The following is a 20,005-nucleotide window of genomic DNA, read 5'->3' on the forward strand; positions in this document are numbered from 1 at the left end:
TGTCTTTAAATTAGCATACCCTTTTCAAATTCTTTGCATGTGGCTATGACTAAGAATTATTGATCGAAAAAACAAATTGACTAAGAATTATTGATCAAAAGAACAAATTGACTAAGAATTATTGATCAAAAAAACAAATTGACTTGACCTTCCAGAATTAGCATACCCTTTTTTTATCATATTGTATTCTTGAAAAATTCTTTCATTATGAATCTGGATACAGGTTTAATCACCTAATTGGATCTCAAGCATGAAAGTCTGCCTTAAAGTATTGTTAACAGAACCACCCTGATACTTTCTAACCAAATTAATGAATCAGACATCGACTAGAGTGATCAATGTACATAAAACCCCTTGACTTAAAAGTCTTCTGTGGGAGTCTCCCATAAAGTGGGTCAAAACAAGAATTAAATTTTAAATATACTTGGTTGTTCACATGGTATATCACTATATTTATGAAGATTATGTGTCTTCATCTAAAATAAGCTAAAGTAGCAATGGAGATTTTTAAACATTTCATCTTTGAATTCCTCTGCATAGTTGCTCTCACAACGCAGCTGGTTCATGTTCAGAGTCAATCAGGTTTTTATAACTCAATTTTAAGCATTCATTTCTATTTCTATTCACTAACTATATGCATTTATACTAACATTTTCGCTCTGTCCAACCATATTTTTCCCAGGCTTTATTAGCTTAGACTGTGGAATAACAGAAACATCTGGATATACTGACAAGTTGACAGGCATAAATTACACTTCCGATGCAGCTTTAATAGAGACAGGTGTTAGCAAAACTATATCACCAGAATACAACCATAAGACCCTGGAACAACAATTCCTGAAAGTTAGAAGCTTCCCCGAAGGAATGAAAAATTGCTACACTTTAGAACCTGAACCAGGCAACGTTAAGTTTCTGATTAGAGCAAGATTCATGTATGGAAATTATGATGGCCGCGGGAAAGTGCCAAGCTTTGATCTCATTCTTGAAGCTGATATCTGGGATTCAGTGCAAATGGAAGATGCATCCACTATAGTTACCAAGGAGATCATTCATATCCCCCAAAAAAGTTATGTATATGTCTGTCTTGTAAACACAGGCTCCGGAACACCTTTCATTTCAGCATTAGAATTAAGGCCCGTGACTAATTCCACTTACCAAACTCAATCAGGATCACTACTACTCTCCTGGCGATGGGATGTTGGTGCAACAGACAAGGGAACATTCAGGTAATTTGTTTTATATCATCAAAATTTGGTAATTAGAATCTTGATTTCTAAGTAAGGCTCTATGAAACAGGTACAGAGATGACCCTTTTGATCGCATATGGACGCCCTACAACAAACACAGCTGGGTACCAATAAGTAACTCGCGGTCTGTCGATTCCAGTGCAACCAGTTACAGGCCACCATCTACTGTCATGAGGACTGCAGTTATACCAGAAAATGGAAGCAGTCCCCTGCAGTTCAGTTGGGAGCGCCCAAATACCACATCCGGATTTTATGCCTACTTCTATTTTGCTGAAGTTCAAGAGCATCTAGCCAACCAGACCAGAGAACAGACCATCTATTTAAATGGAGATCTCTGGATCAAGCCTAATGTTTTCTACTTATCTACAACAATAATTTACTGCAATTCGCCCATAGGAACAGAAAATATTGATTTCTCAATCATCAAAACTGGGAATTCAACCCTACCACCCATCTTTAACGCTTTTGAGGTATATGAGGTAAAGGAATTCCCACAATTGCTGACAGACCAACAGGATGGTATGTTCTTCCAGACCATTTCTTTTTTTTTTTTTTTTTTTTTTTTTTTTTTTTTTTTTTTTTTTTTTTTTTTTTTTTTTTTTTTTTTTTTTTTTTTTTATATCAGTTGTGGAGGATATTGTCCAGCTGTTTCTTCATTATTTATTTTTACCATAGTCCCCCATGTTTAAATTCTTATTGTTTATATATGCGTATGGGCAACTACTAGTCAATGCTATCATAAAAATCAAGTCAATGTATGGAGTGAATACAAGTTGGCAAGGAGATCCATGTAGCCCTAAAAATTATTTGTGGCAAGGTCTTAATTGCAGCTACGATGACTATAGTGCCCCAAGGATCATATCCCTGTGAGTCTTCACCTTTAAACTAGCATCCTAGTTTTAATTTTGTTAACTTTGATCCATGCCACACTTCCATTTTTTAACAAAATTATTTGTCATGCAACCAGGAACTTATCATCTAGTGGAATATCCGGTGAGATATCTCCTTATATATCCAGTCTCGCATTAATACAATATCTGTAAGCATCTCTGTCTTGAATCAACTCGTAAGTACTCCAATTATTGATGATGGCAACCATTCCAAGTCAGCTTAATATTCTCAACCACTATTTCAGGGACTTATCGAATAACAACTTGATTGGACCCGTGCCTGAATTTCTGTCACAACTACCATTCCTGACGGTGCTGTAAGTTTTCTTCATCAGGATTATGATGGATAAGCACAGATACTTCATTGAAAAGAAAATTAGGGATCATCTTTACTGTTCTCTTGCAGAAACCTGAGTGGAAATAAACTCGAAGGTTCAGTTCCAGCTGTACTAGTGGAAAGAAAGCACAATGGTTTGCTATCACTAAGGTTTGATTTACATTCAAAGCTATAGCTAGATCGTTATGATCAAAATTCTCAAAGAGTATTACCCGAATTTTCTATTCCCGACACCAAAAAATCATCCATATAGACCATATTCCGTTAAATAATAGATCTACGGACTATTTGTAGCTATCAACACTAAATATTATTATTCAAGTGTTACATTGATAGTTCTCATTTTTTCAAGTGCTATATTAATAATTCTCATTTTTCTAGTGTGGAAGGAAATCCAGATCTTTGTCCTGAAGCTTCTTGCAAAGGCAGAGAGAAAAATAAGCTTACTGTTCCGGTAGCAGTTGTTCCAATAGTAGCAGTAGTAGTCTCAATATGTATCATCCTAACTGCAATCTCTATTTTGTGGAACTTCAAAACAAGAAGACAAGGTACAAAACACCGCAGATGAAATTATTAAAATTTTTAGAACATCAACTCAACTTATGTTATTGAATTTTATATTCTTTTCCAGTTGGGAAGAAGAATGAATCATTGGAATCGAAAACTCGACGGTATAAATACTCTAATTTAGTGAGATTTACCAATAACTTTGAAAGGACTATTGGGAAAGGAGGATTTGGAACAGTTTACCACGGATACTTGGATGACACTCAAGTAGCTGTGAAGATGCTCTCTCAATCATCAGTTCAAGGATATAAGCAGTTTAAAGCTGAGGTAATTTGCTTCAGAAAATTTCAACTTCCGTATATTAGACTGACTAAAATATGTCAGTTGCTTTACAGATTGAACTTCTTATGAGAGTTCACCATAAAAATTTGACGACACTTATTGGATACTGTGACGAGAGCACAAATATGGGATTAATCTATGAGTTTATGGCTAATGGAAACTTACAATCACATCTCCTAGGTTGGTTTTGCTCATTGGATAGGATCTTTATGAAGTTTAAGATGCTTCTATTGACTTCAGAAAAAAAGTCTTCATACAATTTTTTTTATGGATACAGAAAATGATGCAGATACGTTGAGTTGGGAAGGGAGACTTCGAATAGCAACAGAGGCAGCACAAGGTTACAAATACTTTGATTTGAAATATTCTCTTTTCAACATTTTCTACTTGTCTTTTCTATCTAAGAAGTGAACTATTGTGCATTGAATTTAAAATGTAGGATTGGAGTATCTCCACAGTGGTTGTAAGCCACCCATAGTCCACAGAGATGTGAAGTCCACAAACATCTTATTAAATGAAAAATTCCAGGCCAAATTAGCTGATTTTGGTCTTTCCAGAATCTTTTCAGTCGAAAGTGGAACTCATGTTTCCACGATTGTTGCTGGAACCCCCGGATATCTTGACCCTGAGTAAGTTGTAGATGTGACTGTTATAGTATTGTAATGCAAAAACTTCAACCGTTATACACTCTGCAATTTTAGAGGCATGAAGTTGCCTGGTAATGTCAAATTGCACAATCATTTTATGAAGGAAACCTAGTCTCATGATATAATGGAAATTAGACCAAACTGAGCCTGTTTTCTTTTTCCCCATGCAGGTACTATATATCAAACAGGTTAACTGAAAAGAGTGATGTGTATAGTTTTGGAGTAGTTCTCTTGGAGATAATAACAAGCAAACCTGTCATTGAAAATACGCTTGAGAAAACTCATATAAGTCAGTGGGTGAGTTTCATGCTTGCCAAAGGGGATATTGCAAATATTGTTGATCCAAGACTACATGGAGATTTTGAGACAAACTCTGCCTGGAAAGCTGTAGAAATAGCAATAGCTTGTGTTTCTCCAACTTCTGCCAAAAGGCCAACCATGAATCAGGTAGTGGTGGAACTGAATGAGTCTTTAGCAATGGAGGTAGCTCGTAAGAAGATGGGCAAGGATGCTGAACCAAAAGATTCTATGTTATCGATGAGTTTGAATCTCGATACTGAATTATTTCCCATACTAAGGTAGTACTTTTACAAAATGTATCCCACTTAACCATGCATAAATAAATTTCCGTACATGTAACAGGTCTTGGACCAATGTTCTTGTGTATTTGAAGAAACATAAAGAAATAAGGCTGCGATGTTCTTCTTTGTGTAACATACACTAGCATAATATATAAGCTCAAAATATCTTGAGGAGAAAATTCTGATAAACCCTTGGGAGTGTTTATATTATTGGTAACAGATGTCTGAAACATTTTATGATGGCTAAAATATGTAGAGAAAGGATTGTATAACACCACTCTTACTATAGCTTCTCGGCCTAGAATGGCTTACAGGCTCAGCCGGTGTCTGGCAAACCCATTTGAAAGAAAATTTGCTACCAAAGTATCAGTCTTTTATTTTTGTCCATTGACTTGAAGGTCAAGAAGTTAGACAAACACCAAGTTGCAATCCTTTCCACATTCAATGGTCGGTTCCCAATATTCTTTATGAGACAAATTCATCACAATCTCTTTGTGGATCCTCTATTGTACTATAATGTTGAATATTGCAATTGACACCCACATATCAACGGTGAAATTCAAACTTTTCAACCTCAATAACTTTACAAACCAATAAAGAACTGTAAAGTATACTGCTTTTTAAAAGTATATTTACCTTGAAAATACTGTTGTTTATTTATCAATAACTTGGGGAGAACTCAATATATTATGTCTAGTGGGAAATTTTTATTTTGACTAGATTTTATTTTACTAGTTGGGGAATCTTTTTTGGCAGGAACTTCATATTTAATTTCTCAAAATTGAAGCTTCCAAGAATTGAAGAGTCTCCCAGTAAGGACCAAACCCCTTGCCTTGCTTAACATGTGAACAATGTATAATACAAAATATGATTTGATGTTCAAATTTGAGCAAGTGGTTCATAATAACTAGACATTTCAGTCAATCAATAATATTATATTCTCCTGCTGGGAAATTTCTGACTCTTCACTTGACTGAAATCTTTAGTAAACTATTCAATGGCTTCCTTTTCATGACAGCATAAATTGTCCGATGATTTANAGATCTGGCCTTTTCCGACCAGATCTACAGTGGATCTGGCCGGAAAAGGCTAGATCGGCACACTACCGGTCAGATTCAGCCGGTAGTGCGCCATCCTACCAGATTCCAGCCATTTTTCGGTAGTGGTGGTCGGAATTTGGTAAATGTGGATTGTTGGGGTGTTTTTGTAATTTTAAAAAAAATATTTAGGGGTATTTAATTAAATTAACAAATTTAGAGGGTTTAAAAAAAATAAATAATATTGAAAATAGTATTCCCAAAAATGAGAAATTTTAGATATTTTACTGTTTAACTTTTTTAGAAATACCAAGAGTAGTATTCCCAATCTTGAACCAAATGGAGCCTTGGATTTTCTATTGACTTGATGGTCAATGAATTTTTGTGGGTCACATTATACTGGTGTCCCTTTCATCTTCATGAGTCATTTTCTTGGACTCTTCCTCACAAATACATTTATAACACTTTGTCAGAAATTTCTACATCTATTGTCTAGGTTGGATACTTTAATATGCATGCACCAATACTTCAAGGGTGAAACGTTCAACCTTTGAATTTTATAAACATAATGAATAATTTTACATATAATTTCTTTTTAATATTAATGTTCTCCATTTACTTTAACATAACCGATCAATAACTAGGGGAAACTGTAACATCCTACATCGCTTGGAAGGAAATGTGAATGCGTGAGGTCCTCAATTGTCAAGACGTGTTTTGGGTTGCAAAACCGTGATAGATTGTGTCCAAAGCGGACAATATTTGTGGTAGTGGCTTGGGCTATTACAAGAATTCAAATTCTACCTTGGACTAGTGTTGGTTGAGCTGTTATAGGAACTCAAATGAGTGAGCTTTTGACACCCGCTAATGGACAAAGGAAGCTCCACTTTTTGGTAAATTTTATAATGACAAATTTGTCCTTATATCAAATTATTAATATTATAACTTTAATTTTTATTCTTTAGAAGTACTTTTGACACCCCATTAATTTTTTTTATGAGAATGAATAATAAAGATAGGATTTGAAATATGAGATTGTTTGTAGTCATATATAAAATTTTTTTTCTTTTTTTCCTCAAAATAAATTCTACATTGGACTAGTGCTGGCCTTTTCATAAATGCTTATCACATAGATGGTTTTATCTTTAAATTAGCATACCATTTTCAAATTCTTTGCATATGGCTATGACTAAGAATTATTGATAGAAAAAACAAATTGACTTGACCTTCTAGAATTAGCATACCCTTTTTTTACATATTGTTTCCTTGAAAAAATATTTCATTATGAACCTGGATACTTGGATCTCAAGCATGAAAGTCTTTAATTGGATCTCAAGCATAAAATTCTTTAATTGGATCTCAAGCATGAAAGTCTGCCTTAAAACCCCTTGACTTAAAAGTCTTCTGTGGGAGTCTCCCATAAAGTGGGTCAAAACAAGAATTAAATATTCAATATTCTTGGTTGTTTACATGGTATGCCACTATATTTATGAAGATTATGTGTGCTTTCTTCAACTAAAATAAGCTAAAGTATCAATGGAGAATTTTAAACATTTCATCTTTGAATTCCTCTGCATAGTTGCTCTCACAAAGCAGCTGGTTCATGTTCAGAGTCAATCAGGTTCTTATAACTCAATTTTAAGAATTAATTTCTATTTTTATTCACTAACCAACATTTTTGAACCATATTTTTCGCAGGCTTTATTAGCATAGATTGTGGAATATCTGAAAAATCTGGATATACAGACAAGTTAACTGGCATAAATTACACTTCTGATGCAACTTTCATAGAGACAGGTGTCAGCAAAAATATATCACTAGAATACAACCATAAGACCCTGGAACAACAATTCCTGAATGTTAGAAGCTTCCCCCAAGGAATGAAAAATTGCTACACTTTAAAACCTGAACCGGGCCACATTAAGTTCCTGATTAGAGCAAGATTCATGTATGGAAATTATGATGGCCTAGGGAAAGTGCCGAGCTTTGATCTCATTCTTGAAGCTGATGTCTGGGATTCAGTGCAAATAGAAGATATATCCACTATTGTTACCAAGGAGATCATTCATATCCCCCAAAAAAGTTATATACATGTCTGTCTTGTAAACATAGGCTCCGGAACACCTTTTATTTCAGCATTAGAATTAAGGCCCCTCAGTAATTCCACTTACAAAACTCAATCAGGATCACTACTACTGTCTTGGCGTTGGGATCTTGGTTCAACAGATAATGGAACATTCAGGTGATTTATTTTATATCATCAAAATTTTGTAATTAGGATCTTGGTTTCTAAGTAAAGCTCTATGAAACAGGTACAGAGAAGACCCTTTTGATCGCATATGGACGCCCTACAACAACCACAGCTGGATAGCAATAAGTAACTCGCAGCCTGTCGATTCCAGTGGAACCATTTACAGGCCACCATCTACTGTCATGAGGACTGCAGTCGTACCTGCAAAAAGAAACGATTCCTTGCAGTTCAGTTGGAAGCGTTCGAATACCACATCCGGATATTATGCCTACTTCTACTTTGCTGAAGTTCAAGAGAATCTAGCCAACCAGACTAGGCAACAGACCATCTACTTAAATGGAGGGTTCTGGGTCAAACCTAACGTTACCAACTTATACGCAAAAACCAGTTACAAAACATCACGCATAGAAGCAGAAAATATCGATTTCTCAATCATCAAAACTAGGAATTCAACCCTGCCACCAATCCTTAACGCTTTAGAGGTATATGCAGTAAAGGAATTCCCACAATTGCTAACTGACCAACAGGATGGTACGTTCTTCCAGACAATAACTTTTTTTTATCAGTTGCGGATGATATTGTCCAGTTTTTCCCTTCATTATTTAACTTCACTTTAGTCCCCCATGTTTCAATTCTTACTCTTTATACATGCGTATGTGCAACTATTAGTCAATGCTGTCACGAAAATCAAGTACTCAATGTATGGAGTGAATAAAAGTTGGCAAGGAGATCCATGTGTCCCTAAAGATTATTTGTGGCAAGGTCTTAATTGCAGCTATGATGATTATAGTCCCCCAAGGATCATATCTCTGTGAGTCTTTGCCTTTAAACCAGCATCGTAGTTTCAATTTTGTTGACTTTGATCCATGCGACACTTCCATTTTCTAACAAAGTTATCGATCATGCAACCAGGGACTTATCATCCAGTGGATTATCTGGTGAGATATCTCCTTATATATCCAGTCTCGAACAAATAAAATATCTGTAAGCATCTCCATCTTGAATCAACCTGTAAGTGCTCAAATTGTTGATGATGGGAACCAAGTCAGCTTAATATTCTCAATCACCATTTCAGAGACTTATCGAATAACTACTTGATTGGACCAGTGCCTGAATTTCTGTCAAAGCTACCATTCCTAACAGTGCTGTAAGTTTCCTTCAACAAGATCATGATGGTTAGTTGGTTGCCAAAAAAAAAAAAGAATTAGGGATCATCTTTAGTATTCTCTTGCAGAAACTTGAGTGGAAATAAACTCGAAGGTTCAATTCCAGCGGTACTCGTGGAAAGAAAGCACAATGGTTTGCTATCTCTAAGGTTTGATTTACTTTCCAAGCTATAGCTAGATCTATATGATCAAGTTTCTCAAAGAGTACTGCATTTTCTTATCCCAAAACCAAAAAATCATCCATACGACCATATTCAGCTAAATAATAGATCTATAAATGGACTATTTGTAGCTGTCAGCACTACATATTATTATTCAAGTGTTACATTAACAATTCTCATTTTTTCAAGTATTATATTAATAATTCTCATTTTTCTAGTGTGGACGGAAATCCAGATCTTTGTCCTGAAGTTTCTTGCAAAGGCAGAGAGAAAAATAAGCTTACTGTTCCAGTAGCAGTTGTTCCAATAGTTGCAGTAGTAGTTTTAATATGTATCATCCTAACTGCAATTTCTATTTTCTGGAACTTCAAAACAAGAAAACAAGGTACAAAACACCGCAGATGAAATTATTAAAATTTTTAGAACATCAACTCAACTCATGTTATTGGATTTTATATTCTTTTCCAGTTGGGAAGAAGAATGAATCATTGGACTCGAAAACTCGACGGTATAAATACTCTGATTTAGTGAGATTTACCAATAACTTTGAGAGGACTATTGGGAAAGGAGGATTTGGAAAAGTTTACCATGGATACTTGGATGATACTCAAGTAGCTGTGAAGATGCTCTCTCAATCATCAGTTCAAGGATATAAGCAGTTTAAAGCAGAGGTAATTTACTTCAGAAAATTTCAACTTCCTCATATTAGACTGACTAAAATATGTCAGTTGCTTTACAGATTGAACTTCTTATGAGAGTCCACCATAAAAATTTGACGACACTTGTTGGATATTGTGACGAGAGCACAAATATGGGATTAATCTATGAGTTCATGGCTAATGGAAACTTACAATCACATCTCATAGGTTGGTTTTGGTCATTGGATTGGATCTTTATGAAGTTTAAGATGCTTATATTGACTCCGGGAAAAAAGTCTTCATACAATTATTTTTATGGATACAGAAAATGATGTAGATACGTTGAGTTGGGAAGGAAGACTTCGAATAGCAACAGAGGCAGCACAAGGTTACAAATACTTCGATTTGCAATATTCTCCTTTCAAAATTTTCTACTTCTCTTTTCTATCTAAGAAGTGAACTATTGTGTATTGAATTTAAAATGTAGGATTGGAGTATCTCCACAGTGGTTGTAAGCCACCCATAGTCCACAGAGATGTGAAGTCCACAAACATCTTATTAAATGAAAAATTTCAGGCCAAATTAGCCGATTTTGGTCTTTCTAGAATCTTTTCAGTCGAAAGTGGAACTCATGTGTCCACAATTGTTGCTGGAACCCCCGGATACCTTGATCCTGAGTAAGTTGTAGATGTGACTGTTTTAGTATTGTAATGCAGAAACTTCAAACGTTATATACATCTGCAATTTTAGAGGCTGGAAATTACCTTGTAATGTCAAATTGCACAATCATTGTATGAAGGAAACCTAGTCTCATGATATAATGGAAATTAGACCAAACTGAGCCTGTTTTCTTTTTCCCCATGCAGATACTATATATCAAACAGGTTAACTGAAAAGAGTGATGTGTATGGTTTTGGAGTGGTTCTCTTGGAGATAATAACAAGCAAACCTGTCATTGAAAATACGCTTGAGAAAACTCATATAAGTCAGTGGGTGAGTTTCATGCTTGCCAAAGGGGATATTGCGAATATTGTTGATCCAAGACTACATGGAGATTTTGAGACAAACTCTGCCTGGAAAGCTGCAGAAATAGCTGTGGCTTGTGTTTCGCCAACTTCTGCCAAAAGACCAACCATGACCCAGGTGGTGATGGAGTTGAACGAATCTTTAGTAATTGAGATAGCCCGTAAGAATGTGGGTCGAGAGGCAGAATCAAATGATTCTATTGTATCCATCAATTAAAATCTGGATACTGAGTTATCTCCCCAAATAAGGTAGTACCTTCGTGAAATATATCCTACCTCTGAATAGATGTAATGCCTAGTCATGTTCCGGATTTTAGGCCTTGTTGTACTAAAATTTGTGTCAAATTCAAGTGAAACAAAACAAAATCAATAATATTTCTGCTTTGATTAATATAATTTTTTTTCTGAAAAGAAGAATTGGTGTGTTAAACATGGGACTTTTTTCTGTTATTTTCATTTTCTTTGAGTGTCAAGTAATAATTTATTGATCATCAATCATCTTTGTTGGAAAATTAATTGTTTGGTAGACAATAAAGAATATGAACTAGAATGGTGCAGGTAATATTTTGCTATTCCACAAGCAGTTTCTCAGCTGACCGATACAATTACACCGATTCAAACCGGTTAGTCAATGCTGACGATATCTTCTAGACAATCTTCTTAGCTCAAGTTAATTTTACAGATTGTGTATGCAATCTGTATGCCAATTGTTGAGCTCTTCTACAACCAGAATATGTGCAACTGTTGTAAACTGTATATGTCTCTTGTAGCTTCTCTTCCAAAACATGGGGATTCTTCTCTTTTTCTCTACTTCTTTGGGCATTCTTCCCCTCAAGTTTGTGACATCAGGTCATTGAAAATCTTTGATTAGCCTCCATCTCTATAAATATGTTTTCTCTCTTTGATTTTTCTCTATATCTAAACACCTCTTTTGACCTCCATTTCACATCAAGTTAACGCTGGATCATCCCCCTCTGGCCCCATTTCGTGTTGAACTAGTTTCTACTTGTAAATGAAAACACACAAGACAGTAGAGCTGAACTTTCTATTACAAAACAGAGATGATTGCAGGGGAAAACCAGGCCGCAAAAAAAAAGTCACAACTTCGCTTGTATTGTTAGATATGGGGTGGACTTTCATGATAAAGCTATGTAAAATATTATTTTGTTGGAAAGATTTTAGTTCATTTATTTCGTGTTTGACCATTTCAGCTGAAGTCGTTAACTACTTATTTAATGGAGATTAGTTATTGTGAAATTAACCCACCTGCTTTTTTAAATTGACTCAAGGATTTTGACTTTGGCTTAGATAGACAATATTCTTGCAATAATAAATGAATTTCACAATTGATATGCTTAATGAACTTCAAATTCTTTGCTAAATTTTGAAGAATTGGCAAAGCATGCATGTTCTGCACAACGGTGATGCTGGAAGAAATTGATGATGGTAATTTGATGCAGACATTTCAGTTGAATGAAGTTCACACTGCCATGTTAAATCAATAATGTTGACAAGGTCTCAGTTATAGAAATAGTCTCAACATATTCTCCATTTGTCCCCCTTTAGAAATTTCAAAGACATTTCACATACCTTTGAACAATTCAATTATAAACAATTTTCTTTCCTGAAAAAATTCCTAAGAGCAGTTTTCATGCTTGTCAAATGTCAACATTATGAATGTTTACAGTCCCATACAGCCATGTGTAGCATGCTGGTGAATGAGCACAACATTTAACATTGCTATCAAGAAAGTTTCCTGCTAATTACAAATTTTAACACTTTCGGACTAAGAAACTGCCCGTAATGGACCGGTTCATCAACCTAATTGGCTGGTAAACTATTGACTACTTTGCTAAGACATTTCAATTTAATTTTGTTAACTTGCAACAAGAGGACACCATTTATGAGTTAAAAATCTGAGTGAAGCCATTGGAATCAGAAGATCAAGATGAAAAGAATGGCTAACAGTCTTTTCCTTGCAATACTGCATGGTGCCTCTGCTCTCGTTGTTCTAGTTCTTGCACAGGATCAATCAGGTTCGAAAATCTCAACTTTATACCACCAACATCATTTAAGATTCCCATATCAATTATCTCCTCTTCCCTTTTGTATCAGGTTTCATAAGCATAGACTGCGGGATACCAGAAGAGTCAAGCTACAAAGATGGCACAACAGTGCATTGATTAGTTTCTGATGCAAACTCATAGACACTGGTGAAAATAAGAGTATATCCCTTCAATATAGGAGTTCCCTTACACGGCAGTTCTTGACTGTCAGGAGCTTCCCTGAAGGAACCAAAAATTGTACACCCTACGGCCCAGAAGGGCAAAATGAAAACTATTTGATCCGAGCGCAGTTCATGTATGGAAACTATGATACCAATGGCCAACCGCCAGAATTTGACTTGTATCTTGGCGTTGACAGATGAATTCGGTGAAATTGGAGGATGCATCCTCTATCATTACCATGGAGATGAACATGTTCCCTCATCAGATTATATATATTTTTGTCTTGTAACACATCTGGGACACCTTTCATATCAGCATTAGAGCTAAGGCTTCTGAACAATATACTTATGAACTAAATCCGGATCACTTGAACTATATGACCGAGTAGATTTTGGTTCAACCAAAATGGAGAAGTCAGGTGAGATATTTTCAATCACGTTCTATCAAATTATGCTCGTAAAATACCTTTTCAATTTCACTTCAAATATTATGGATAAAATGTCTCACTTTTTCTTCAAATACCTCAATTAGGTTCCCTGATGATGTTTACGACCGAATCTGGAACCCATTTAGTTCCAAGTTCTGGGATGTTTGAATACTAGTTCAAAGATAGACTCTGATGTTCACAATGGCTACCAACCAGCATCAACTGTCATGAGCACTGCAGTGACCACACAAAATGGTAGTGATGTCCTCACATTCATTGGAAACTAATGATCTTAACTCCCAATTTTATATCTACATGCACTTTGCTGAAGTCCAAGATCTTCAACCAAATATAAGAATTTGATATTTATCTGAATGGACAATTATGGTTTGACCCCTTGTTCCCCTTACTTGATTACAACAACAATATACAGCTAGGAGCCATGAATGGGAGAAGTTTCAACGTCTCCATCAATCCGACAAAAAATTCCACTCTTCCCCCGATTATCAATGCATTGCCTATATACAGTAAAAGATCTACGATCACAATCGAACCAACAGGACGGTAGGCTCTCACCTCTTATCACACATGTGACTGCCTCTTTACAATTTTTGCTGCATTTAACTTCTCATCTTCTTCATTGTTTAATAGTTGATGCTATGTTGAACATCAAGACAATGTATAGAGTGAAGAGAAATTGGCAAGGAGATCCATTGTTGCCTAAAGATTCTTTTGGGATGTCTTAATTGCAGCTATGATTCTAATCAACCCCCCAGAATCACATCCTTGTAAGCATATGCTTCATTGAAGCATACTGATTTTCATATTAGTTTCACTATCCTCTAATTCCAATTTTCAAAAACTTTCCATCAGGAACCTGTCATCAAGTGGATTATCTGGGAGAGAGCCCTATATATCCAATCTTAAAATGTTACAAAATCTGTAAGTATCCATTACTGATGAAATACATATTTCAGAACTTCACCTAATCTATCAACATCTTTTCTAATGAAATTATGTCAAATGATTGTGGGATTTATCAAACAACAGCTTAAATGGACAGTGCCAAACTTTTTGTCACAACTGGAATTCTTGAAATTGTTTGAAGTTTTTTAAATTTGGCAACTAATATTTGTAGTTGATTCCTTGTTTAAGAATACTGAGGACCTATCAGTTCTGCTTTGTCGAAACCTCGAAGGAACAATCTCTCTGGCTCACTTCCACCAGAACTCCTGGAAAAATCAGAGAATGGATCACTATTTGAGGTGTATAACTTGTCCTTAGATTCATACTATTTACGATTATTATAATTTCATTTTTCACACTTTTCATGCAATGATTACTGTTACAGTAGCTATATTCAACAATAAAACGTGAAATTGCTGCAAGCATTTCTTCATATTTAAAATGGTGGGAAATGGTTTGGATTGTTTCATTATGTTAATAAATAACTTCAGTTCTTAATGATGCAAGTGCGGATAAGAATCCATCTTTGTCAACGAGCTTCTGGCACAGTGGAGAAAAAAGTTTAAGTTCCTTGTTCCTGTAGTAGCATCAGTTGTGGATTTGTGTTCTTTTAGTAATAGGGGCCATGTTTTGGATCCTTAAAAGGAGAAACAAGGTAGAGTAATTGTGTGATTCTCAAAGCTTGAAATCATTGACCATAGAAAGTAAAATTTTTAAAAGGATATTGAATGAAAATATGATCTTTGAACTTGTAATGATCATACAGGCAGGATACCGCAGCCACCACCACCAGGAGTTGAAAATCGAATCAAACCAAAAAGATGAGACATCGAATTCAACAGGACAGTTTCGTACTCTGGATTCTCAGATTACCAACAACTTTGAAAGGCAGTTGGAAAGAGGATTTGGAACAGTTTACCATGTTACTGGGGGACACTGAAGTGCTGTGAAGATGCTCTCTCAGTCATCAGTTCAGGGTACAAAGAATTTCAAGCTGAGGTGATTGATTACTCCTGGAATTAATTTATCATATAGCATTCAATCTCAAAATTCATTCTTAGAAACTTGTATTCAATTACCATCAACAAGATTGACTCAAATTACAGGCCAAAACTCTGATGAGAACTCATCATAAAACTTGACCTCTCTGTTGGATATTCAATGAAGGCACCCCTTGGGCTATATCTTGAGTTTGGGAAATGGAAACTTGGAAAAGATTCTATCAGGTGACAATCTTATTGAAATCCTATATGATTTATGAACTGCATTTTACTTCCATTAACAACTTGCTTATTACTTCTCATGGCAACAGAAGAAATCCGAATTTCTTAAGTTGGGAAGAGAGACTTAGAATAGCATGGGATACAGCACAAGGTCAGCAAGTAGATGTAGTTTTGTTATGACTTAATAAATCACTTTTGCAGCACTGATTATGCGAGTGTTTGAAATTTGACTTGCAGGATTGGAGTATCTACACAATGGTTGTAAGCCACCAGTTATCCACAGAGTGTGAAATCTACAACATTTTATTGAATGAAATTATCAGGCAAAACTGGCTGATTTTGGAATGTCCAGATTTTTCCAAGTTGAGTGCACTACTCATGTGTCAACTGTAGTTGCTGCACTCCAGGTTACCTTGATCCTGATAAGTGTTTTCCCTTTAACCTAGCTGAGTTCAAATCAAATACCACAAATTGACTGTCTACTAAGGAACTCCTTTTTTATACCAGTTGTCAAATCCACCTCAGGATTTGTTTTTTAACTTCAGGGTTATTCACCCAAAACGCATCTACTTAGTCATGGGGATCCAAGCTTTATATTAGTTAACATGATATCTAAGTTGAATCCTCAACATGTCGAAACAGCTGCTAACTGCTACTGACATGACTTGCTTGTTGTTGCAGTGTACTTTATCTCAATAGATTGACTGAGAAGTGATGTGTTTAGCTATGGTGTAGTGCTCAGAAATAATCACAAGCAGCCAGCAATAGCAAAAAACCCTGAAAGAACTCTTGTGGCTGAATGGGTAGTTTCATGCTAGCCAAGGGGGATATAAAGAACATTGTTGACCCAAGATTACAAGAGATTATGGCATGAACTCTTTATGGAAGGTGTTAGAGTTAGCAATGGCTTGTGTGTCACCACTTCCACTGAAGGCCACCATGAGTCATGTGGTGATGGAATTAACCAGTGCCTGAAGATGGAGATGGCTCGTAAAAATGACAGAGTGAGACTGAATCAGAAGATGTAGTTAAATTGTTTTGCCATGAATGTAAATCCTTGATGGGTCCCAGAGCAAGGTAGTGAAGCGTGCAAAAGTTATTAGTATGACATTGAAGCTTGTAGTATTACTTGTATATTTGTCTCCAAATTTTAGAAAGTGATCAAATAATTTGTAAAGTCATCTCGGATATAAAACATTGATGTTATATTTTGTAAAAGTCTCAGTAGAGTATTAGTTACCTATATAAATTTAATAAAAATTCATTATATATGTTTTTGTTTTATACATAATCCTATAATCATATGTATTGTCAAGTATAAAAAATTTAAAATATTAATAATATTTAAAAAAAAAAAAAAAAAAGATAGCGACATACTATACTTACAACTCAATCTTACAATTTCTCTTACAACCTCGACGTAACAACTCGCAATGAGTCCTGCTTGCCTAATAATGGTCTCCTACCCAACTGCGGCTGCAATTGCGAGTTTGTTATGTCAAGGTTGTAAAAAAAAGTTTGTAGATTAAGTTATGATGTCGATCTTTATTATTTTTTTAAGATTTATAAATGATATATTTTGCATACACAAAAATCTTTTAGTGCCATGACGTTATCATTTCATCTAATCATAGCACAAATATCATGTATAATAATATACTACACTACAACATTCTCATATACACTTTTATGAAAAAGATGATTGAGTGAAAGTTTAATTTAATTTAAATCATCAGTCATATTTGTCACATAATTTTTATGAGAAATTGTATATGTTAATATTACTCTATCTATACTATGATCGAACGGATGCACATATACGAATTCTTCAAACAATTTTTTTTTTTTTTTTTAACTTTTTGAATGTTTGAATATTAAACTTGGAATTAAACTGGGAAAAAAAATTATTTGATAGCGATTTGGGCTGGGTCAGAAAGAGCAAAGGGCCTAATTCATTCCTGAGCCCACCCACGGAGCCCAAATTACCGAACAGGCTGAATTGGGCTTAGTGTAATTGAGAATACATTATTGATCCAAACTTAAAAGACTTTTTCATTAGAGAAACTCAAATTTGCTACTTCTCTTGCTGACACCGAGCAAAATTGGAGTCAAAATAATACTGCCGATTAAATATAGACAGTTAGTTATTGCTTTTTAGAAGAAATTTAGGGCATCGTTTCACAACCACACTAACAGAAGCCCTGCAAATTGTGTAAATAAATGACCAAATTCATCATACTCTACATTGCTATTACGCAATAAATCTTCTTGAACAACAAAATCCCAATTTCAACGGCAGCACACATGAATTTGTCAAACACATAATTGAATTATTCATGTGTTGTTGACTTCAAGAAAAAAAAAAAACAAACAAACTATTCTTTTATTCTCTATAAATTATTTGATGTAAAAGATGTATATAAAATCAGTTATAAACTCAAGCGTCATAGATTTGACTTATGTTAGAGGTGCAAAAACACTTCTTTTTTTAACTAAGGTGTCTGAGCTGGCTTACACGCATCTCGACTAATCCTTGTGAGAGATTAATACATTAACCCATAGTCACGACTCTCCACTGAAACCATGTAATAATCCACACTATCTCCAATTCGTCTAAATCATCTGGGATACGCACAGATGAGTAAGGTGCATAGACACTTAACTATAAGCTATATAAGTATGGTTTATACATCACATTTCCAGAAACTATAAGCTATATAAGTATGGTTTATACATCACATTTCCAGAAAATCATAAGAACAAGAGTAACTTTTGCATGAGAATAAACTAATCCTCATATCAAATCCTAACTACTGGGTATGATACAATCCCTGAGGACTTGAAGATCCACAGCAATAATATTGAGTTTGAGAAGTCAGCAATTTCTGCTGTAACGTTTGGTTTATGATTGAGAGCCAATGGTGTGAAGGCAACCTGTAAATTATATAATATATGCTTTGAAAACTATACAATACTTNCATTTTATGACAAAAGATAATCAGGTGAAAGTTTAATTTTAATTTAAAATCAGTCAATCATATTTTGCCACATAATGTTATATGAGAAATATTGTATAAAAATATTGTATATGTAGTATTACTCTATACATCTATACTATGATCGAACGGATGCACATATACGAATTCTTCAAACAATTTTTTTTTTTTTTTTAACTTTTTGAATGTTTGAATATTAAACTTGGAAAAAAAAAAATTATTTGATAGCGATTTGGGCTGGGTCAGAACGAGCAAAGGGCCCTAATTCATTCCTGAGCCCACCCAAGGAGCCCAAATTACCCAACAGGCTGAATTGGGCTTAGTGTAATTGAGAAGCCATTATTGATGCAAACTTAAAAGGCTTTTTCATTAGAGAAACTCAAATTTGCTACTTCTCTTGCTGACACAGAGCAAAATTGCAGTCAAATAATTCTGCCGATTAAATATAGACAGTTAGTTATTGCTTTTTAGAAGAAATTTAGGGCATCTTTACACCGCCAAACTTACAGAAGCCCTGCAAATTGTGTAAATAAATGACCAAATTCATCATACTCCACATTGCTATTACGCAATAAATCTTCTTGAACAACAAAATCCCAATTTCAACGGCAGCACACATGAATTTGTCAAACACATAACTGAATTATTCATGTATTGTTGACTTCAAGAAAAAAAAAAACAAACAAACTATTCTTTTATTCTCGATAAATTATTTGACATAAAAGATGTATATAAAATCAGTTATAAACTAAAGCGTCATAGATTTGACTTATGTTAGAGGTGCAAAAACACTTCTTTTTTTAATCAAGGTGTTTGAGCCGGCTTACACACATCTCGACTAATCCTTGTAGGAGATTAATACAACCACCCATCGCCATGACCCTCCACTAAGACCATGTAGGTATCCACACTATCTCCAATTCTTCTAAATCATCTGGGATATGCACGGATGGGTGAGGTGCATAAACACTTAACTATAAGCTATATAAGTATGGTTTATACATCACATTTCCAGAAAATTATAAGAACAAGAGTACCTTTTGCATGAGAATAAACTAATCCTCATATCAAATCCTAACTACTGGATATGATACAATCCCTGAGGACTTGAAGATCCATAGCAACAATATTGAGTTTGAGAAGTCAGCAATTTCTGCTGTAACGTTTGGTTTATGATTGAGAGCCAATGGTGTGAAGGCAACTTGTAAATTATATAATATATGCTTTGAAAACTATAAATATTTCTAGAAGAAAATGACAAGTTCGTTCCTTTATTTGGTTATCTAATAGTCAGTTGATCATCTTAAAGAAAAGTAGCTGTCCACAGCAATAATAC

General features: G+C 34.9%; 1 protein-coding gene, 1 long non-coding RNA gene and 1 pseudogene across 2 annotated transcripts; all 3 read left to right on the forward strand.

Moving 5' to 3' along the window:
• Positions 1 to 341: 341 nt before the first annotated feature.
• Positions 342 to 4,720, forward strand: LOC116127165 (putative leucine-rich repeat receptor-like protein kinase At2g19210). The gene is made up of 13 exons (XM_031412822.1): positions 342 to 582; positions 683 to 1,226; positions 1,297 to 1,766; positions 1,975 to 2,113; positions 2,215 to 2,286; positions 2,383 to 2,454; positions 2,544 to 2,624; positions 2,856 to 3,022; positions 3,106 to 3,308; positions 3,377 to 3,503; positions 3,601 to 3,663; positions 3,763 to 3,952; positions 4,141 to 4,720. Exons 1-13 carry the CDS (start codon positions 498 to 500, stop codon positions 4,550 to 4,552), a joined length of 2,625 nt encoding a protein of 874 aa, XP_031268682.1. The 5' UTR covers positions 342 to 497; the 3' UTR covers positions 4,553 to 4,720.
• A 2,404-nt stretch (positions 4,721 to 7,124) lies between these two features.
• Positions 7,125 to 11,225, forward strand: LOC116127100 (annotated as a pseudogene).
• Positions 11,226 to 12,622: 1,397 nt separating this feature from the next.
• On the forward strand, positions 12,623 to 14,039 carry LOC116127169. The gene is made up of 3 exons (XR_004127584.1): positions 12,623 to 12,865; positions 12,945 to 13,475; positions 13,589 to 14,039. It is a non-coding gene; the product is annotated as an uncharacterized LOC116127169 (long non-coding RNA).
• Positions 14,040 to 20,005: the final 5,966 nt, after the last annotated feature.

This window comes from Pistacia vera, unplaced genomic scaffold (genome assembly GCF_008641045.1).
Source record: "Pistacia vera cultivar Batoury unplaced genomic scaffold, PisVer_v2 Contig189, whole genome shotgun sequence".
In the NCBI taxonomy this organism is placed as follows: Eukaryota; Viridiplantae; Streptophyta; class Magnoliopsida; order Sapindales; family Anacardiaceae; genus Pistacia; species Pistacia vera.

What these genes read in the sequence shown, in the direction of transcription:
- LOC116127165 (XM_031412822.1), top strand. Translation starts at nt 498, where the DNA reads ATGGAGATTTTTAAACATTTCATCTTTGAATTCCTCTGCATAGTTGCT. An exon ending in GCTGACAGACCAACAGGATG is followed by an intron (nt 1,767 to 1,974) that starts GTATGTTCTTCC and finishes GGCAACTACTAG; the next exon opens with TCAATGCTATCATAAAAATC. An exon ending in AATGGTTTGCTATCACTAAG is followed by an intron (nt 2,625 to 2,855) that starts GTTTGATTTACA and finishes TCATTTTTCTAG; the next exon opens with TGTGGAAGGAAATCCAGATC.